Source organism: Hirundo rustica, chromosome 3, assembly GCF_015227805.2.
Source record: "Hirundo rustica isolate bHirRus1 chromosome 3, bHirRus1.pri.v3, whole genome shotgun sequence".
Lineage (NCBI taxonomy): Eukaryota > Metazoa > Chordata > Aves > Passeriformes > Hirundinidae > Hirundo > Hirundo rustica.
Genome location: NC_053452.1, coordinates 5,866,341 through 5,889,068, shown reverse-complemented (window position 1 = coordinate 5,889,068; position 22,728 = coordinate 5,866,341). Strand labels below are relative to the sequence as shown.

General features: G+C 42.3%; 1 protein-coding gene and 1 long non-coding RNA gene across 3 annotated transcripts in view; both read left to right on the top strand.

Moving 5' to 3' along the window:
- The first annotated feature begins 606 nt into the window (after window positions 1-606).
- On the top strand, window positions 607-3,311 carry LOC120751283 (uncharacterized). The gene is made up of 2 exons (XR_005700357.2): window positions 607-819; window positions 949-3,311. It is a non-coding gene; the product is annotated as an uncharacterized LOC120751283 (long non-coding RNA).
- A 17,829-nt stretch (window positions 3,312-21,140) lies between these two features.
- The window catches only part of SPTLC3 (serine palmitoyltransferase long chain base subunit 3), a 77,590-nt gene continuing 76,002 nt past the window's right edge, over window positions 21,141-22,728 (top strand). For both annotated transcript variants that reach the window (XM_040059373.2, XM_040059372.2), the window contains exon 1: window positions 21,141-21,466. In XM_040059373.2, coding sequence (XP_039915307.1) covers window positions 21,347-21,466 — 120 coding nt within the window. In that variant the 5' untranslated portion in view covers window positions 21,141-21,346. The remainder of the gene's footprint in view (window positions 21,467-22,728) is intronic.

Below are 22,728 nucleotides of genomic sequence, written 5' to 3'. Positions count from 1 at the left end.
AAGATTGGCAGAGGAAAAAGGGAAGAATAAATCCAGGAATAAATGAGGCTGTTTTGCTAGCTGCTAGAATTTCTTCTCAATGACCTTGGCTGTGGCCACTAAGGGGACCCTAAGGTTAGAGGTGTGCAGAAAGGATCCCAAATTGCAGGGTCTGCAGGAGAACCATTGCAACAGGGAAATGAGAGAGTTTGTGGAAGATAGAGAACATAATGCAAAGCAACAAAGCTGAGGAGGGAACAAGAAAAACAATCAAAGCAGCAGATACAGGAGAAACTGGAGACAGAGCAGTTCTGTTACCCAGTACAATGTGTTTATTTGCTAGTAAAACATAGGTGTTGTATTTAAACATTTATATAACTGTTAGTCCTAGGAGAAATATATGAATATGTCATAAGGTGAATTTACCTAAACATGTTTTTCTAGAAATATGATTAAACTTTATAATTAAAAAAGAAAGGGGGAACTGTGGGAAGACGGACAGAGGTAGTGCTAAAGGTAATCTTGCCTCCCATCCATTGCAGCTGTGTTAATTATCACAGAGTGGGAACAGCCTTCCCCTCCCAGCTCTGGGTGTGAGAAAAGAGTGAATTAGCTGGCAGAGGAGTCACTTGGAGTCTGCTGGCTGTGCTGTGAAGAGGAAGGGACAGGAGGTCGTGCAAGGGACAGAAAGGGTGAGAATGCCGTCCGAGGAACAGACAGGGTTAGGTGGCTGTGCCAGGGACAGGAAGGAGCAAACTGGAAATGCAGAAGGAAGGGAGGAGAAGGAGAGAAAGAACCAGAGCTGTGTGGAGCGAATCAGGGGACTGCAGCATAGACAAGGTATGAAAGACTTTTAGATAACATGGGACTGAAACTTGGAGCCCTCTGGAGTTTTTAAAGGAGCACTCTTGAGTGCTGTGGCCGTCTCTCAATGGCAGCACACCAGCTTTCCCCTCCCTCTTCCTCCAGGCTCTGTTCTCTGCACAGTGCATCTGTGTTTAAATTCACTGGAGCACTGCAGGCTGAGAGAGTGATTCATCTGCACCTCTGCCACAGGAGAGAAGTGAACAGTCCAGCTGAGGGACTGCAAGCAAAACCAGCATCAGCACTGCGAGTCATCTGTTGTGTTTGGCAGAGCAGCAGGTGTGTCACCCAGGAGCAGGCTGCCCTTGAGGTATCTCCTGTTGCAGGGAGTGGCACTGGTGTTGCTGTGCAGTGCATGAACCTTTGGTCAGCTTGCAGGAAGCACAGGATTGACTGGTCAGACGTTTGTACTGGGGAGAGGAGGATGAGCCATGTCCTGTCTGGAACGAAGGAAACATCACAGCCACAGCAGAGAGCAGAGAGACCAGAGCTGGTGCCTGGGGAGCCACAGCAGCCTGGTCAAAGTTCTCTGCTGTCGCAGCTCAGCTGCTTCTGCTCCACAGGTGTTTGAACTGGGGCTGTCTGTGCCCATGGACAGGCTGAGGTGACTCCCAGAGTAAAGTGTCCAGCAGCTGCCCTGTTCCCAGGAGCTCAAACAAGCAAGCCTTTGCTTGCTGTCAATCTCAGCTGGTGCACACGGGGTTCAGGGCACAGCAGAGCACTTCATTGCTATGGACAGGCTGAGAAAGTTGTGTGGAGACCTCAGAGCAGCCTTTGGGTGTCTGAAGGGGATCTGCAGAGAAGCCAGAGAGGGACTGCACAGGATACTGTAGCCATGGCACAAGGAGAAATGGGTTCAGACTGAAAGGGAAGGTAGAGGTTAGCTATGCAGGAGAAATTCTTTACTATAATGTAAGGGGTTTGAGACACTGCAACAGTTTTCCAGGCTCCAAGGCTGGGCTGGATGGAGCTCTGAGCCAGCTGGTCTGGTGGGAAGTGTCCCTGCTCAGGGCAAGGGGTTGGAACCAGATGACCTTTAAGGTCCCTTTCAACCTCAACCCTTCTATGATTCTGTGTTTTTACAAATGTGGTGTTCAGTGTCATAAGAGATGGAGATAAATCCTCTTTACCCCTTTTAGACTGAGACAAGAAGTTAAGGAAGAGGAAATTTCTTTGCCCTGGTTTTGGTCTGACAGCTCTGATACAGAGGGTTGGCATCCCTTTGGGGCTCTTTTCACTCACACAGCAACTCAAAGAAAGAGCCTGGGAGATGAATCCAGAGCATCTTTGTCCTAATTCTTTGTTGTTTTATTCCATACCAATGGTATTTCCTAAAGGGCAGTGCCCAATGTCTGCTCAGCTCTGCTCCAGGGCAGTCAAAACGTACTTTATCACTGACTTTAGAACAAGCAGAGCACACAGTCAACTCTAACAAGACAAGAAGCTGCTGATTTTATATTGATTGAGTGAATCATCTTCTCCAGCAGCGCGTCTCAGTTTCTAGCTGCGGGTATCTCTGGATTTAATTTTAATCAGATCCCTTCTAAAGGGATTAAAGAGTGCTGGTTGTGGTGGGGACCACGGAGCTTCCTGTTTCTTCTGGAAACATGTTTGCTTTGCTTCTGTGGGGATATTTTCGGGTCTTGTCCCTCTTAGGCTGAAGATGCACCCGCACCTGTTAGACTGAAGTGTTTTTCCTTGTCAGTTTGCTGTCTCAGTCAGGAAACTGAGAATGTTCATTCATAAACTTTTCCAGTAACTGGCTGGATGGAGACAGCTATTCAGAATTATTTTAAAGACATGCTATTAATATGCACATTCTATTAAAAGAAGACAAATATCAATGGGAAGCAAGAATGAAACTAGGATTATTGTCTCCAACTCAAGATAATACATGTCTTTCTGACATGTGTGGGATTTTTTTTCCCCCTCCATACATTTTTATCAGTATCATCTCCTGAATTATGACTTGCTTAAAAAAGGATTTGTGTTTTATGAGGTTAAGATAACTGGATGTAGATCTGTGTGATCTTCCTGCATCTCTAAATTACCTCTTTCCTATGGCAGCTGTTATGATCTCTGTCACAGAGCCCCTCTGCTGCACAATTCCTGTAAAGATCTAATAAGTCTTCATCCATGTAGCTATTGCTGAAGACCTACTGGATTGTGGGCACCATAACAATCTTCCAAGGCCATTTTTTATCTAGGAGCGAGATTCCTGTGGTTTGCCAGGTAATCTCAAATAGCCAAGCATCATAAGTTCATGGAGAGAAAAATCTATTCATACCAATCCAATCTCATCAACACTCCTAAAATGAGCATAGGGATAAGTGTGCAGGCATGAAGTCAAAGCACAGTTGCCCCTTTTGTGTCTTTGAAGTCAGCTCCAGTGATGTTGGGATGTCCATGCAGCCAAATCATGATGAGGAGGTCAAGGAATGCAGTCTGTGCATCCCCTACATCAGAAACTGGGAAGAATTTCCTTATAGGAAAGCTTACTCATGAGCAGGGCTGTGAGTGACTGCAGGAACTCAGGACTTGTGGGTGTGAGGGGCACTGTCTGAAAGACTCTGCCACAGGATGAGATGTTCAGCCCATATCCAGAAATGCAGTGCTGGTCTGCTCACTTGCAGGCCAGCAGGTCTCACTAGCTTCAACTCAGAAACATAAAAGTTGCAATCTTTTGTAGCAGTAGGGAATTTGGTAAAAGGGATGGAGACCCCAGGGAAGAATCTCAAATCGTAGTTCGAGTGACATGAAAGCAAGCTGGAGTAACAAAAAAAGGGTTGACAGCTCCATTATGGAAGCTTTAGCTGTGAATATGAAATGCAGCCTGCTTAGCAGAAGATGTGGATAACGTCCATCAAGGCTGGAATGAAAAGGCACCAATATTGATGGTCTTGGGAATATTCCACAGTGCCCTTTGCAATGCACCTACAGGGAAGACTTGCACGATGTTACTCTTCTCTACTGCTGATGCCACAAGTTATTTTTGGCTGCTGAGGATTTTTTAGAAGTTTCATCTAGATGCCCAGGTAACCTTGGAGTGTGTTAAGGAGGTTGTTGTTCCTGTGTGGGTGATAACTCAGCTTCTGAGGAGACACTGTCAGTCTGTCTGTCAGCCACACCCAGAGATGGGTGTCCGTGGAGAAGTTGTGCAGCTTCAGCAGAACCCAGCGATCTGGACAATTCCCAGCATCCTGGCTGTGGAAAACTCTTCTGTTTAAATAAATAACACCCAGGAGAAAGAGCACGTTGGGTGCAAGATAATCTCTCTGCTGTGTGCGGGATAATGAGACCGTGGACTTTAAGGGGTGCTGAGAGTCTGAAAAGAACTTGGTTCTGGGCAGAGATGGTGTTGGTGTTTGCTTGGTGAGTCCCCACTGTGCAAACCATAAAATTTGCCTCAGGCTGTGAGCTGTGTCCAGTGCTAGGCCAGGAACAATTTACCTGTGGCTGTTCACCTCACAGATACACTGTCCTTTAATACATTCTGCTGTCTTCTAATGGGGGCTACATATTTTTCCAGAAAAAAAAACCCTGGTCCTTGTTTTCCTTTTAATGCTACACAAAAGTACTTGCCCTTTGATTACTGCAGATTACAAACCTGCTGTGCAGCAGGTGCTTTCAGGAAATACACCACAGTCCAGACAAGACTGTGTTCATTTGCAGAGGAAATGTCAGCCTTATTCCCCCTCCTGTGTCCCAGTGTTGTTGTTGTGGGTCAGGTGTTGAAGTGTCAGGGTGGATGGAACCAAAAAGACCCCGCTGTAATCATTGTCACATCCCTGCTGTTCTGCCTGTTTTTCTTCACCAGCATGTGAATGTGCTCATCATCATCATCCTCACAGTCCTTGGCAGCTTTGGGAGCTTGGACTCTGCTGAGACCCCACACAAAGGCATTCTACAAAACCATCCTCTGTCTCTTCTTCTGATTCTGAACTCATGCTCCTCTTTGACCTCTCCCATGTCAAAAAAGAACCCTTCCCAAGGCACAGGGAAAAGGCAAGATGGGGATTTGATACTATGAGAGCTCTCCCCAGAGTCAGTAAGATTTAGGTTTGTAGATTTTTTTTTTTTTTTTTCCTGTTAAGACAGGAAATAAACCTTTGGCTTAACCATCTTTGTTCTCTTTCCTCTGGAAGCCCGGTTTTGTAAGGCTGGCAGCTGCATACTGAGAAATGGCGTGTTGAGGGGAGTAAGGAACAGCAGGAAATGGATTTGATCAGATTAACTTTTCCTTTCTCTTTTGACATTAGCTGTGGTGTTTTGCCAAGCCTATTTGTTTAGAATGATTACCTGGGCAACTTTGAGCTGTAAATTCCTTTCAACACCTGTTTAGAGGAGTTAATAATTAAGTTGTTTTGTTAGTTGTATGACGGCATTTCTGTTCTCTTAATGGCTGAGCCATAAACGTTTTTATCAGGATCCTGGATTTTATCCTGCAATAGTAAATTGGAAACTATTTTTTCTATACAGATTGGGAATTTATTTCTGAAAATGGTGTTTTATTGTAAATCTTTAAGTCCATTATAGACCATAAGCGTTCAAAGATATTCTCGATGTATTACTGAACAACTTCATTTTCCTCTGTTCCTGAACTGATCAGGTTTTCTATCAATGTGTCAATTGCTAAAAAATTCTATTTTTTTCCGCTTAAGGCAAAAAGTAATTGTTACAAAGGCTTTTTATGATTCCCCTGCTACTTGTTCTTTACTAATCTGGTAGTATTTTCTGTCATTTGATTTGTCTGCTTACTCAAGTCTTCTGTTTCTACACTATGATTTGATAATTTAGTCTTAAAAAGAGAAAATCGCCAAAAAATCTAACCCATAATGACTGGCAATATTCCTTTTCAACATGAATAATTGCTCACTGACTATTTGCGATGTATTTTGGATTCATAAACATCTTCAGGGCAAAAGAATATTTGTCACGCAGATATGCATATGCAGTTGTTAATAATCAGCCGCAAATAAAGCTGAAAGAGCTGACAGTGCTTATGACAAAGTTATTCCCTGTTTTCTGTGATATTCAGCCAAGCCTGCCCAGGCTTTATGAATAACTGCTGACTCAGAGATTCTGGAGGCCAGGCAGAACTGCTGGGTCACTTTTCTGATTTTCTGGGTGGCATCGATCAGGTGTTCTTCCCTAGTTGTGCTGGGTGATCATTACATCCGTGCGCATTTATTGGTTTAATTCTGCTGAATATAGACAGGCTGGAAAGGTTTAAATGAAATTTAGAAAAATGATCAGGCATAATAAGAACGAAGGAATGTTTGCACAGCAGCCACATATTTTGAGCAGTGCAGCACTCCAGTCACAGTTAAAATTTTCATAAGCGTACGAGGTAGGACGGTTTAGAGCCTTTCTGATTCCTTCTTTTTGCACAACCCTGTCGAATCCTGAGGGGCAGTAGATCCCAGGGAGCAGTGACAGCTGTTCCTCTGCGGCCGATGCGGCTGTTAATGGAAAGAAATGCAAGACAGCCATCTGTTGGCTGCTGCAGAAACCTCTTTGGGCTGCCAGTGCCAGGGCAGGCTGCCGGCAGCCCCGGCGGGAAGGAGCACAGCGCTCGCTGCGAGGGCAGACGGTGCTTGTGCACAATTCCAGGTCAGGCCCAGCACCGGCCCCACGGGGAGGGAAACGCGTGCCTGTGCAAATGGGCCCTGGCAGCGCCGCAGACAGCCGGGACACGGGCCATCAGCACCTCCCTGCCGGCACACGGCGTTTGTGCGTCTTTCCCCGGGCTCTGGCGGCCTCCCACTGGAGGCAGGCCTTTGCTGTTCTTGGCATACCTTCTGCTGTGAAAACCGACAATGGTCCTGCTTATGCCTCACAGCAAGTACGGCAGTTCCTACAGTCATGGGGTGTGTCACATAACTTTGGCATCCCTCATTCTCCGACGGGACAGGCGATTGTAGAACGCAATCAGGGTACACTCAAGCGTGTTCTTCAGAAGCAGAAACGGGGAATGCAGGGTGAAACCCCAAACAGTCGGTTGGCAAAGGCTTTGTACACCAGCAATCACCTTACGGTGCCGCAGAACTCAAATAATCCTGTCATTTTGAACCATCATCTCTCGTTGCAGGCTTTGGATGGTGAGCAACAGCCTCGAGCGAAGGTACGGGTCCAAAATTTAGTCACCAAGCAATGGGAAGGACCCTATGACCTAATCGCTATGGGGCGAGGGTATGCGTGTGTGTCCACGGACACTGGGACATGCTGGCTACCTTCAAAGTGTGTCCGTCCTGACCTGCGACCACAGAGGCAGAATTCAGCTGACAAGCAGGCAAGGTGGAAGCCGTGATCAACTTGAAAGCCACCAAGTGGATGAATCCTCGAGTGATCACTCTGATGATTCCTCCACAGACAGTGATTGACCTTGTATCTATTCCCTTTGTAAATTTGTTCATTTTTCTTTTTCTGTTTTTTTCTTTTTTTAAAGTTAAAAGGGTGAGATGTTACCCTGGTTTTTCTGAGTTTCTTTACTAGCCTTTTGATTTTCATCTGTGCTGCAGGGCCGTGCAGCCAGGTGCTGTCAGAGGTGATGGGCTGGGCCCTGCTGCGCTGCCCGGGACAGAAAGGCACAGCTGAGCTCTCCGTGTGTGCCAGGCCTGGCCGCGGCCCTGCGCCGTGGGACGCCTTCAGGGCTGCGCTGCAAGGAGCAGGCAAGGGAGGATGAGCGATTATCTTTAGATGCTGCGGCTTAGGGTCAAGTTTGGATTAGGTGTCCTGGATCTTTATGTTTTGGAGGCTAGTGGCTTTTATTTTTTTTTATGTAGCTGGCAGCTTTAGGCTTGGCTCTGATACCCACGACCCATGGCTGCTGTAACATCTTCTATACAATAAACAGCACTTTGAAAAGTCGCCTGTTGTCCAAACATCCTTGCATATTCCAAATATTCCTCACATCCCACCTGTTAATAGAGTGTTCTTACCTTAGCACAAGGTCCCTGAAAGGATGGAAGAAAAAGGTTTTACGGGTTCAGGGGCGATGCCTGACAGATTGTGTGCTGGATTTGAGAAGCTGGCCTTTCTGCTGGGCAAGGTTCTACCCTTGCTTCATCAGCAAGTTGTGACCAAAAAAAGGTCTAGACTGCTTCTGATTTTGTTATATTTAACATGAATTTCATGACTTTGCCTCCATTTTAATCTGTCAACTCTGGATTTTTCCCTCTAACTTAAATGACCTGCTTTGGAAATTGCTGACTGCAGCTCTCGGTGGGTATTCATTTCCAGCAGCTTCTCAAGAAGGACCCACCCTTAATGCCAGAGGAAGGTACAACTTTTATCCTGCATAAATAACTTCCTCCTCAGAGCACTCTGGAGTGGGATGGGGAGCTGATATCTTGGTTTGTGTTGATGGCAAGGGAAAGGTAAGACAGCTTGGATAGACATGGTGATGGGGGCTTCGTGTTTACTGAAAGCTACAGAAAAAACTCCTGGAAGTTTTGGAACAAAACCAAAGCAATTCCTTTAATAGAATGGAATGGTTTCTTAGGAGTTCTGAGTATGTCTGATTCTGTCAATAACCTTCTCCAGGCTTTGCCTTTGACCCCAAAACCAAGGTGAGAAGAAGGTTTTACCTTTGTTGCCCAAGACAGATGAGCTTGTCACAGCAAGCTAACAAGTGTGGATTGTGTCCCTGCAAATACAGAAGGGGAAGGTGACACTGGAGGTGCTTGCCTCTGGCTAGGTATGTGAGGCCAGTGCTGTATTCCTGTGCAGGCACAGCCTTTCTGCTCCCCTTACAATAAATTAAAGTCACTACTAGTCGCTGGGGCTGAAGCAGCTTTAATTTTTTTCTCTGTCTTCCTTTCTTTTACCTCAGGGTGAGGAATACACCTTTGTTTTCCTGTGGTAAAGCATAGTGAGAGCAAGACACTTCAGTTGATAAGATCAGTACTGTGCATCTGCCTAAAGCTGACAAATCTCACAGTGAAACTGAACTGTTCTGACACTGATGCTTGTTTGGGTTTTTTTGCTTTGTATTCAAAAAAAGAAAGAAACAAAAGTCCAACAAGTTTGTGTGTGCTAATGACCCCAGCTAAACACAGCATCCTGAGCAATGAATGCATTGTTTCAGCTGCAGAATTCCTAATTGATGCTGGCATGGAGGTCCCAATGCTGAGAGTAGAATTTCTGCCTTGGAAGTAATCAATCTCCTCCCGTGGACAAGCAGTGTTCCTTCATTTCCTGCTTGTTACTCACTTGCATATTTCCATGTACTTCACTCCTCTGCTGTTCATTCTGCTGTTTTCCTTTCTAGATGGACCTGCTCAGATTTAGTCACTTTTCAAGGGCTTGTCCAGCTGTGAGCTTCCTGTTTCGCTGTCCCCTGCCCTCCTCTGAAGCAGATGGCATTAACTGAGCACCAGCATTTGGTACCTCTGCACAATTTATCCTTCCACCGCAGAGTGGCAGCCTGAGATTTGCTGCTTTCCTGCACTTAAATAGACAAACTCCAAATCCCATGATTCTTATTGAATTGTGCTTCCTATTGAATTTCTCTTCTCTGAATTTACAGGTGAGGATTTAACCCTATTCCTGAGCCACTCACCCTCTTCATTTCACTGTACAAAGGAAAAAAAAAAAAAAAAATCTGTAAATGGAGTGGCACAGAAATCCTCCGAGTTTGCCTCAGGGACAAACAGAAAGGAAAAATCTTGTCAGAATGAAGTTGGCTTCTTCCTTGCCCCCTACCAAATTTGGTGGATCAGGTGGTTCCATTCCAATAATCACAAGGTAGATTTTACCATGCTGACAGTGATTTAAGTACAAGTGCTTCTCCTCACCTAGCAGCCCTGGCAGTGCATCTTCTCTAGTGTATTGTGAACTCAGCAGCCATGGAAATTGTGACAGCAATTTTTTTTGTGCTCATATGTTTTTGTTTCCTGCATTATGAAATCACATAGAAAGAAGAAATAAGGTGGACAGTTGTTTTAAGGAATCATTCTTGTGAATTTTCGGAACAGCTGAGATGGAAAAAAACCCGACTTCCCACTGAAAATACCTTCTTTTTTTTTTTTTTTTTTTTTTGCAACCACTTGTTAATACATATTCACCATGCCTCCAAAAGAGAATGGTGATGCAGAGGAAAAAAAAAAAAAAATCCCAGTACTCCCTTATAAACCATTTTGTTTCCACCTCAAAAAGGCTTCCTTCTTGTCAGGTCAGCATTACTTTAATTAGAGCACTGGAGCTCTGATGATTGCAGGACTGTGTTTCATACACATTCTCAGCCATTGGAGGTCAGTACAGTTTCATTCATATGAGCAGCTTTAGAGCCCTTTATTCCTCCAGTTTTGCATAGCAGGTTTTTGCTGATCATGAAAATGACCCTTCACTTCTCTAACATCTCACTAGGTAGGAAAGTTCTTGGGAACAGTGAGAAGCTAATGAACACAAAATCTATGCTTAGGCAAATGTCTTGGCTCCATGCAGTGTCCAGGAAAAGCACCACTTAATGATTTTTCTGGGTTTGGATGTCTAACTCAGCAGCTGACAAAGGACTGGAACGGGTGGAAGAGCTACCCCCAGTGCTCTTCCAGGTTTTGGTTAATTCTTGTGCCTCACTGAGCTCTGACATTAATCCTGCTGGTTATGAAGCTTAAGGTGCTCCCAGGACAGCTACAGCAAGGAGCCTACACCTTGCACTGAATTATTTCAGTGTCTCATTGGAGTCCAGTATTAATGGATCACAGTGAAATACACTTTGAAAAGAATATCTAAATAGTCTTCAGCTAAAGAACATAAAAGTTTGAAGGCCACATTCGGTAGATTTATAAGTGATTTTAAAATATATTTATATTAAAAAAAAAAAAAAAAGCCCATGCTATGAACCGCTAAAAATTGAAAAGCACTGAGATAAAAAAAGATTCAGGAAGTTCTGAATTTATTTTCCCAAACTACTGCTTATTTCTGTACCCTTCTCCATCTGTTTCAGTGAAAAAATTTCCCTAAAGGAACATGAATAAATTTTATTTGGCTGTAGGAGTGTAGAGTGAAAGTAAGCCGTGAATTTGGTGGTTTAAGTCCCTGATGCAGAAAGGGGTTGAGAATCTGTTATGAATCTGGCAGAGAATGAATTTGAACTTCTGTCTCTCACTATGAAAATGATCTATCAGTTATGGGATCTTTGCTCTCTAGAGACAAATTGAAAAGTTAAAAAAGAAAAAAAAGAGGAAACTAGTATGGGTTTAAGTGTTTAGGAAAAACTTGGTAAGCAATTTTGGGCTTTACCCAAAAGAAATATTGAAACATAGGAAAAATTTATGAAATATGATTATTCATTCCCTGGGCAGCAGAAATAATAATGTGAATTGCTTCTTATCTGTAACTAAGGTCTGAAATTAAAATTCAAGTGTAGAAGGTCAGTTGAAATTTAAAAATGCAGTTTATTAATTTGGTTTTATTGGAGCTCTGAGACTGTCTCAGAGGATAACAAAAATTACAAAATGCTGCACAGCCAGAACTACCACAGCTTCAGGTTCAACATGGGTCTCACTGTATTGGTTGTTTATTTTGAAGCCTAGTTCCCACAGCTGTTTATCATCTCAGGTTTCATTTAGATACCATGATTTTGTCCTCGTGCCTGTAGAGGACCATATGAAAGTAGAAAAAGCACTGAACTGAAGTGCTCCTCTACTGTCATTTTAAAAGAAACGAAACAAAAAAAATCTGATCTCACAAAGTCTCACTGCTGCAGGAGCTGAATCCACAGGAAAAAAATCCTGTTAGACTATTGATAAAATTCTGCCAGTGGGAATGCTGAATATGAGGAGAGAATTTTCTCCCAGTATCTAGCTGAAATGTGAGTCCAGTAAATACATGTTAGGAGAACCTGCTTTGAACTGACTAGAAAGCCTTCACAGCCCTGATGAATTATTTCAGACATCCCAGTATCTAATAAAACACAGATTAAACATTATAATTTATGCTGTGAGGTCTGAAGAGAGGCTTAACAGGGCAGTGTCCTGACTTTAGTTGCCACATCAGCTACTGTTAATCCTAAACGCTTTGCTTTTTACCGGTGTTCACTCAGTAATAATTACCTGTCTCATACCTTTAGGAGATTGCAAAATAACTTGTATTTTCCTGATGATGATGGTGAGCAACAGAGGTACCACATGAGGTCTTAGGAAGGCCATGACAACCCTGGAAAGAAAACTCCTTTGAATCCAAACTATAACCATGTTTAATAATTATGATCTGAGGAATGTTATGAAAAGGGTCAGGAATTTTGGCGTATTTTATAAACGACTATTTTCAGCCGTAAGTTTACATTGTGAACAGCTGTACCGATTTGATTAGAAGTGTCAGAAGTATGTATGGAACTGTAGGAAGGCAGGGATGTCTGCAGGAAAAGCTTTGGTGTTCTGGGAGTGACTAGTTTGTTAAAAAGACTTAGGTTAAAGGTGTTCTGTTATCAGAAGGTCATGATAGTGAGCAGTGGTTTCAGTTCTTGTGAAGTCCACTGACAGTTCTTATTATGCCTATTTGGGAAGGAGCAAATGTGTGGATGACTTTCTTGCTGTACTATAGTAAATTAAATCTGGGATTTATCTTTAATTACTTCCTGAAGTTAATTAAAGTATTTCCCTAAGCCTCATGTGAAAGGTGGGTTTGGGCTGAGACTCCTTGTGCTTGGTGTCAGGGTTGATAGCTAAGTTTCTTATCAAGTTCAGTAAAAGAGTGAATTAAATAGTAAGAATATAACAAATATAAACTAGGCCTAGGTAGACCCAGGTTTAAACCCTAATCTGGGCAGAGTGCCTGAAGTCAGCAAAGCCCTGTTAGAGGCACATGTGTCTTCTTAAGGAGAAAGCCATGACTCATTGCAAGAGTGATAACAGGATTTTTTAGCTTCCTCTCTAGATTTTGTTTTTATATAGAAACTGATGATTGTGTGTGTGTTTGTTCCTTTGTCTTAAACATCCGAATCTGGTCCTGGCTAATTCTGAACATGTTGCAAAGGTGTGACGTGCTCCACTGTTGAGCAATTCTAGTTACATCAGAGAATTTTCCTGAGGGATCCCTTAGTCAAACTCAGATCACTAACAGAGCACCAGGCTTTGGTCTAGGAGAGTGCTGCACTGTCTGAGCGAAACTGTACTAATCTTGGAATTTAATTATTCTGATCTTGAATCTAATGATTGACGGTGTCTGCTGGCCTCAGAAATGCAGTGATAAAGATGTAATCGGCACAGTGTTTTAAAAGGCTAAAAACAGTCTCATAATTCTGAAATTCCTCCCTGACAAGGAGTAGCACAGCCTGTACATGTGTATTGATGTCAGTTGGCTCCCAGGGATGTAGAAACTGATCTCCATGAACAAGAGCTTATGCCAGATCTGTTCCACCGCTGCCTCATACCTCAGACAGAAGAGAGCAGTCAAAGGGCCGTGGCTCAGCTGTCTGCATTATCAGGACCAGAAATCTTAGGGGCTAAACTGGCTCCTTGGACTGGCAAATGTTGCAGGGAACCAGCTCAGGCAGTGGAAACCCTAGCAGAGCCTTTACTGCTGAGTATTTAGTTCTCGCCTATCTCAGCCATGACTCATGGGTCACCTCTGTTCCATTTTTAGCAGATAAGAAGAAGAGAAGGAAACCTCATGCAAAGAAACTGTAATGATGCAGTAACTCTATGACATCAGCTGCTGTTTGCCAGCATAGTGCACAGCAGGTGAGGAGAGGATCTGCTCCAGGCTGTTTCGCAAATCTGCTAGCAGCAGCTGGAGCTGCAGCACATGCGCTGCTCTCAGGGCAAGTTGTAGCTGATCTCTTGATGGCTTGGGATCCTTGCAGCACTGAAAAGGCAGCACAGGACCTCTGTCCTGTGGAGAACAGGTTACTTTGAAATCCCCTGCAAGCAGCAGGCTGGTGCATGGAGCTGCAATAGTTGCCTCCCCAGCTGAGGGCTGAAGGGCTGGACACTAGAATGACACCTGTCTAAAAGTACTCTAAGGCCCAGCTTGCCCAGCTGTTCCCCACTGATATTAAACATGCTTTGTTTGAGTAGGGATTTGTTTCAGGAGAGAACTCTAGAGGCTGGAAAATAGTAGCATTTGATTCCAATTCTTTACTGAGGTCTGACAAGCTTACCATGCATAATATTAGAGATTACATGGAATATAAAAACAAAAAAATATCACAGGAAAGCAACTTTAGTTTTCTGTTATCTTGGCAGGAGAGTTAAAAGACTCCAATCCTCTAAACTTGAGGGGGTTTAATGAAAATCTGTTGTGACTGAAACTGTGTTGAATAGGACCTGCTGCTCTGAGAAACCTTCAATTGATTTTATTTTCTGGTATATGTACCTGCTTTGGACTGAACTCTTGGAGTTGTATCTCCTGAAACATGGCAGTGTTTCTGGAATACTAGACTATGTTCCTAAAGCTTCTGTAACAAATGCAGGGTGTTTCAGACTTCTGCACTGAACCTTTAATACAAGTAACTTCAAGTAAGGAAAAACATTTTATCCTGTTGTCAAAATGAAAAATATAAGTCTTAAACCAGCTTCAAAAACCACCTGTCTCAGAACTCATGGATTTAAAAACCCCTCGAGATCATTTTGTAAAGTTGCCCTACCTGTATTTGGCTGCAATTTCCAGACTGAATTTCTCAATTCTCATTCCCCCTTTCAGTCTCCCATCTGACACTCGGTGCCTCTTCAGAGCTGCATTGACTTCAGTGTGGCATGAAATCGAGAAAGGGCTGAAGTTCAGTCTGCTGGAAACAGAATTGCAACCATTTGTGCCAAGCCACGGTGAGAGCAACACTCTCAATAATCAAAAGAAATTCTCCACAAATGAAAATAGAAAAAAATTGATCTGACAAAGCTTTTGAAAGTTTGAATGTTTACAGTTCAGAAGGTAAAGCTGAACAATATTTTGGTTCCTTCCATCTGTTTGACAGTGTAGGGTAAAAATAACTAATGGCAACCATAGTAAACTATCATGAGGCAACTGAATGAAAAATATTAAGTTTTTATAAGGCAACACAGCTACCACCTCTTTACCATAACTTGCAAACGCAGGTTTTGGAGTTTTGTTTGGGATTTTTCTCTCTCAACATGTACTTCCCTAAGAGATAGGATGAACAAAACTGAAATGGTGAATAACAAAACTGAAATGGTGAACGACACAACTGTAGGCAGTGATAAGACGAAATAAGTCTCCAGAGGTCCACGTATGAGGTCACATTTAACACAAAAATCTAATTCTGTGGCACGTCTTGAAATGATTTGTTTGCTGACAATGGGGAAGGCAAATAATCTACTGTATCGTGTCACTAAATTTAGTAATGCTAATAAAAAGGTTTTGAAGCATAACTACTACTTGAATGAGTAGGGCTATTGACCTCACTGGGTCTAATTCAATGAAGTGCTTCATTGAATGAGTAAGAATTGCAAAACAGAGCCACTTGTTAGATGAAAAAATGGGGTATTTTGCAATGCTACTATTTTTTCTTTCCCAACTGAGTAGCATTACAAGTTCTCATCTGGGCCTGCATAAATCCCATGCTTCTGGGAGCACTGAAAAATTACAATACAAGAACAATAAGCAATAATTTTTAACGTTTGTATGAAGTCACTTCATAATTTCCCATTCAGAGACTGACATTTACATCATCCTTAAACACAGGTTAAAGCTATGTCTGTTTTGTTCCGTTTTATTAGTAATAATAATAATAATAATGAGATTTGGCTACCTGGTTAAGTATCAGTTGTCTTAATGTTCCAGATGTTTGTAGTGGAGAATGACTTGTCCAAATCGACGTGGTGATGACACAGGGGAGGAACAGATGGCACAGAGCTGCCCCTGCCCCACTCATCATGTCCAGTGGAAACAAGGGCAATACCACACTGGTGCTCAGCAAACCAATCAGCCTGACTGGCAGAGGTCTTGGAAAAGTGGGAAACTGAAATCTGCCTTGCACGGCTCTGGAGGTTACACGGCGATGGATCACATCGCTGCTGAAAGCGGTCAGTAATGTCCCAGGAAAGAGATTTTGCCTCTACCTAGTCCTTGTAAAGTGTTTTATTTTAGCCTTTGGCTCAGCTGAGTAGTTCTGTTGGCATCACTGGGTCTAGCTACCTCAGGTTTTTTTATTTTATTTAAAGAGCAAGAGTTGCAGATTCAACTTTATGAGAAATTTCCAGGTAAGAGTGTAGTAATGGCACGAGCCTTGGAATAGCAAGAAGATAGAGTGGAAGGCACACTGGGCTCTCTTGTGCTTGCTGCTGGATTTTTGCAGCAGTCTCTTAGTTGCTGTATCATTATTCTTTTTGTCTTGGTGTGATTTTTTTGAATTAATATTATGACAATTTAGGCAGATTTTTTTATTTTTGTATCAGAAGGACAGAACTGTATCAGTTGTGCAATTTATGAAGCCTTAATCCTTGCAAGGAGAAAGGTTGCAGGTGCTACAAGTGTCTCCAGGTTAGGTACAGATTCCTAACTGGATTTGTGTATGATCTATCTATCAGATATTTGTGTCAGACAGAAAACCCCAGCAACATCCTGATGCTCTGAGTACTCAAAGCTTATTGAAATCCAGATGCAGTCAGAAAACTGGTTCTGGTAATATTGCCTAAGAAACCAGGCTGACAGCATCTTTAAATGCTCAAGGCTTTCAAGCATTGTCTTGTCATCTCACTGTGCCCCGCGAACAACAAGGAGGTGTCGAGAGGCAGCTGTGCCAGCCCCAGGGCTCTGCAGAGGCTGTGTGGACCTGCCAGACACCGAGGAGCCCTGCCTGTTGTACCATGCCCTGCCCTGTTGCAACACTGGTTGCATGCATCCACCTGTGCCATGGTTCTGAGTTGCTCTAGATTATTCCCCGATCAATATCAAACCATTCTGTGTGTCCTTCAAGTTGTGCAAGGGAAGCTGAGGGGATCTTTCAGTATTGGTGTGCAGTTTTATTTCCAGATGCAGCAGCATATCCCTACTCAGTCCCACCTATGTGTTGCTGGGTAGGGTGAAAAGAAGCAAACGCAGATATGCTGTTCTTGCATGTAAGGATTTGGAAAATTCAGCCTACAGCTGGTGCTGGTAAAATGTGGATGACTCAAAAGACACCCTGGGAGTGACTGACCAGCTGATGGCTGGTACTTGCTCTTGCTTTGTTGTTATGGTGTCTCCCTATCTCTTCATGAAGTCATCTACATCTCCAAGGCAGGAATTGCCTCCAACATCCACGTGTCCACATACATCAGATATAAATATTGGTCATCAGAGGTGCCCAGAATTTATGAGTTGGATTTCTGTTGTAAGGGAAATGATTGTGAGAAAAAAAAAGGTGTTTTGAGTGTGTACTCCATTACCGGCATGCTCTGCTGTCAATTTAAACACTATTAGAATCTTGGATTTTAGCAGAGGAATAGGCTTGGGTTCCCAGTTTTTTCAGCTCTTGTTTGACATTGGTGTTTGTCCACTCAAAACAAGCATAAAGCTACCTGGTGTCTTTGTTTAGACCCTTATTGTTTCATGCAGTACGTAGATGCAAATCTGTCATGAACTGAAATTATCAAGGACTCGCAATTAGATTGCAAGACCATTTCACAACTCTGCTGTAAGTAACTGTACTCTGGGATGAGCAGGAATCCTACGAAATCCTCCTGGCTTATGCCATGACAGTTTTCTGGGATGTGCTCTCATGCTTTCTTGCAACATTTATTATTATTATTATTATTATTATTATTATTATTATTATTATTATTATTATTATTATTATTATTATTATTGGTAGGTAATCCAGTACTGCTATTATAAATGGGGACACTGTGGATCCAGTATTGTTGCTCTAAGTGGGGACATTGGGAGCACTACAATGACACTACGTGTCTGACTGGGCCAAAAGGCTAATGGGAGGTTAGAGTGTTTTGTCCCCATTTCTTGAGTGCATCAGCAGAGTTCAGCCTTTTAAACTGTCCTATGTAACAATGGAATTTTTTCCAGAAAATCATTGTCTTCAATGGGAGACTACTTAGACAGAGCCCTACCCTTCTCTCTGCTCTGTTGTTAAGCCTTGGCTAATTAACTCCATATATTTTACTTCCCTTATGCACCGTACTCCTCAGCAATTTGACTCAGAGCATTTAAAAAGGACTTAAACACTTTTATCCTGATTTTGATGTTGGCAAAAATCCAGTGGCGTTAACAGGATGATGACAAAGCAAGGAATAAAACCTAGAACCTGGCGATTCATAACCTAGAACATGGAGATTCATTGGCGGTTTTTCTACAGATTTATAGTAATTGTAGTCATGTCTTGCAAACTTTACTAATGTTTTTGTAGAACATGGTGTGTGATCTGCTGGTAATCTTAGAAATTCACCATCTTCATGCCAAAGTATGAAGAGTGACCCATACCCAAGCCACCAAAGAGAAGCGCACACACAATCTTAGTAGGATTGGTGTCCCCCTGCAGTTAAATACATGCAGTTCTTGTACAGTCAGCACAGCAAATGTTTTCCTCCCACTTCCCAGAATGATAAAAACAGGGTATTGCTAGTGGTGGCTTTGGTGTTGCAAAGCAGACAATTACTGAGTCCTTCCTTCAGTGTCCAGGCAGCACAGATCCTCATAACTTTGAGTAATAGATTTAGGTGCAGGTAATAGGTAATATGATTGATATATATATAGAAGCCTGAGTAATAGATGAGATGGCTTTGAGTGAGACAGAGTTCTGAAGGGCACAATTATTCTTGGGGTTTTTTCCTGGTTTGATTTGGTTTTTTTGTTGTTGTTGTTGGGGTTTTTTTGGGGGGAGGGGTGGGTTGCTTGTTTGTTTGTTTAGGTTTTGGGGGGGCTTCTTGAGGTGTTGTTGTTGTTGGGGTTTTTTGGGTTTTGGTTTTTGGGGGGGGGGTTTTAATGCAGGAAAAATACCACATTCTGTTTACAGATATTTTTTGTGTATCTGGCTAGACTCATCCCTTCTATAAATCTTGCTCTGAACAGGGTCAGGGCAGGAATTTTAATCAGCTTCTAGTGGTATTTGTTTTGTGAGCACTGGCTTTTAGGTCATGGTTAACAGATACCTGAATGGGCAGCCCTTCTCTGAGTTCTTTTTTTTTTAATTGCTCATTTAAACTCATATTTAAATGTGGTATTTTTTAAAAGTTGTATTTGCTTGTGATCTTAAGTATTATAGACGTTGAAAATTAAAATTACCATAATGTATTTAATTTGCTATTTTATTCATGCAAGGACACCGGTGTTTTGTGGGTCTTGAAACAGGTAACAAGTAGAGACCTAGAGCCTGGAACTAACAACAGAATTTGAATTATCTGAACTGTTGTCTCTACTGGAGATTCCACTTCCCTCGTGAACTTAGTTGGGGGAGGGGAAGACACAAATGATATGTTAATTTTATTGCTTTGTGCCCTGAAAGGTGCCGAGCCTGTTGGGAAGAGCACCTGGCAGAGTGCTAGCTGGGACACGGGAAGCTGCTCAGGGGAACAGCTCTACTCTGCTAAGTGTCCCTGTCTTTATCACAGGAGGGGGAAGATGATCAGGAACTGAGGCAGCAGATGGCACGTTTTACAGGTGTTTGGTTTGCTGTGATAATCAAGGACACAATTCCCAAAGGAAGAAAGCTCCTTGATGAGAGGGGGGTGCCAGGTGTGGAGAGAACACCTCGCATTACCTTGTTCCATTTATCATCAGCCCACAGGGGCTGGGTGTGCAGGGGATAATATCAACCATTCTTCCTGAAGGCTTATCTTCATCTCAATCTCCTTTTTTCCTTTGCAAATATGAACTCTTAGCCACTTGAGACCAACAATTTATTTTGCCACTATAATTGACATTATTATATTCACAGTTCATTTGTCATTGAGCTATATTTACAGGTGTCTTAATGAAACCTAAACAAGACTGATTCATGCAGAAATGAGGTATTCTTGCCTAGGACAAGCACAAAAAAAAAAAAAAAAACAACCCTTAAACAATCTGATTTCTGATGGTGAATCTTGTGAAACTGTAAAGCAAAACATTTTGGTGTTTTACTGTTTCTGTGCCATTTTAGTCAGTTAAGGGGTTATTTTCTTTACCCAAAATACTACGATCTTATTAATTTAGGTTTAGATCACTCTTAGGCAGGACCCAAAAGTTTTCTGCTACACTGAGGATATCTCACTTTGCAAATTACTTCAAAGAAGAAAATACATTTTAGCAATTTAATATGTGTCTAAGATAAGTTCTCAAAACACAGTGTGTCCCCCTGTGTATTTTCACAGTGGTTTATTTACCATTTCACCTCCTGCATTCCACATACTCAAGTTCCAGGCTGCTCTTTCTGTATATAACTTACATTTCATTGCCAGGATGGCATAGCAATTTTTTTTTCTAATTAAAGAACTTCAAGTATTTTTATTCTCCCAGCCTTTCATCCTAACTGTTTTTCAAAACTGATATTATAATACAGCTTTCCTTTAATCTGTCTCCACACCAATTGTAATTATTTTTGGGAGGAAAGGATTCTATTAATGCTACCAGAGATGCTTCTACTTTTACTTTTTGTCATTAAAATCTGAAGCACGAGAATTTGATTCAGCAAAGACCATACATGGATTTTCACAATTAAAATACTTTTTTTCTTAAAAGAAAGGATATATGTTAACTGTCCTTTGTAGTTTCACATGTGCTTAAAATCCGGCTTGTTTTAAAACTAAATTAATCAGCTTTATAAAACTCCATTTCTCATTCATTGTAAAAAATGGCATTTATCCTACTACCGGCCAGACCGAGTTTAAAGGGACAGTGCACTCTAGTGAATATTTGTGCACACGCTTGTAGGATATAGCTAACTCTAGATAATTTTTCATTTTATTAAATACTAAAATGCTTTCCATTTCTTTGCCAGTATAACACTGTGTCTGTCATGCTACTCATATAAGAAGAGATTAAAAGAAATTTTTAAAGGTGTTTCTGCTTTACCCAGGGCAATACTACTTGTTTTCAGCTGATACACTCCTAACAAGATGAACCGTGCAACTTTGCAGATTACTCTGTTAAAATTTACAGAACATTTGGGCAGTTTATACGGGGTGACGTCACTCTGCATTGAGCGTAATTTGGATAAAAGAAGCAAGGTTTCTCCCTGGGAGGTATTTAAGAGGTAATATATCTTTAAGTGTCTCCGCCTCTGAATCCACCCACTTCTTGATAGCTGCAGCAGTCTTGTTGACTCACAGGAGCCGTGTTCATGCAAGGGCCAGCAATGAGCAGTGTTTTCCAGAGATTTTAAGAGCACACCTCCTGCGATGTGTTTCTCATTCTAGCTTGCTGGGGCTGAAGCTGTATGAAAGAAAGTTTTACGTTTTGAAGATATTGCAAAAGATAGTTCCTCCTCTCATCCTGGAAAATCCTGACAGACCAGTTGGATACCTTTCAGGCCTTAACCAAGAACTTTATCTTCTCATCCCACTGTCTTTGTTACAGTAGAAAGACCTGAGACACCCTTAAGAACTGAGAATCTGACTAATTTAAACAGATGGCTAATCCCAGTGCTGTGTGCAATGGACATCTACATCATCACCACCATCATCAGAAACAGAATAACCTCTTAAAAAGTGGAATATCTAAGAAAAATGGAATCACTAAAGGAATGAAGGTAAGGTTTAATTGTTTACCCTAATTGCCTCAATACTGAAAACAAATAGGTAGTTGCAACATTACTTATTAAGCTGTTTTTATGGTCGTCTTAGTGTCCATTGAACAGCTTGTATGGATTAGGCTTGTGTGTTAAATTTTGTAATCTTGGGACCTAGCGCTGCTTTTGTCTCTCCTAAACTGCAGAGAGAGTTGGGAATGCTCATGCAAATGCTGTTGATCCCATGGACTGACTTAGCCTCTAGTTCATATCAAACACAACAAACACATGTAGTAACTTCCTTCTAAAGCTTAACTGGTGGCGGAGTTGACTTTGCAATGTATTGATGTTTTGTCAGCTTCAAGCGTGTCTGGAGTGATTTTTAAAGTGTGATTTGATGCTGTACAAGTATAACAACAAAAATAACGTAGGCAGGGAAAGCTGTCTTTTCTTGATGTTTGCATTTCTGCAGGGTTGGTTTAGCTGATCTCCGCTCTTTACTGATGCCTGCTCTCCAGCCTTGTACTGCTTAAAATCCAAGTCAGTTTTCTTTCTGTTTTCTCAGGCTGTTCTCTCTGAAGCAGCACTTTTCACACACGCGAATACTTTGTAGAACTGTTGGCACGTAGCATCCTGAAGAACGGATGACAAATCTAAAAGTATGCTTTTATAAAAAGCCCAGATCTTAAAGGCAGTCTCTCCGTGATACCTGTTCTGACTGGGAGCTTACTGTCTGCCTTGCAATGTGCCCATTCTGGATCTTGATGTGATCATTAGGAGAAAGTCTTGTAGTGGCTCTGAGGAAGGCTGGCTTTACAGCACGGTGTGGTGGTGGCAGGGGGGATGGAGAAGGTTGCTTGTGGAGCCTGTGCGCTCACCTGCCCGTCCCTGTTGGAAGCTGCCGACCAGGACTGTGGTGAGGGCTCCGGTGTTTTACAAATAAACTGCTATCTTTCATCTTTCTCCAAATGGGGCGCTCACACACCTCAGCACTCTAATGAGGGCACGCCCAGTGCCATGCTTAATGGTTGTCTGGCTTCAGGAGTCTCCCGTGGTATGAGTGTTTCCCAATCACTGGCTTGTATTGGATGAGGAAAGCAAAAAATCTTGTGCAATGATTGAAAAAGGCCTTTCTTGGATTCATTTCCAGAAACCTAATTCTGTATCCTCTTGTATATCTCATACACCTCCTCGTCATTTTGTACATTAGCTGTTTGCCACAATGCTGTCCTAAACCTTTGCTCTCCACTTGTGACAGGTTTCAGGGACTACGCTTTGCCATT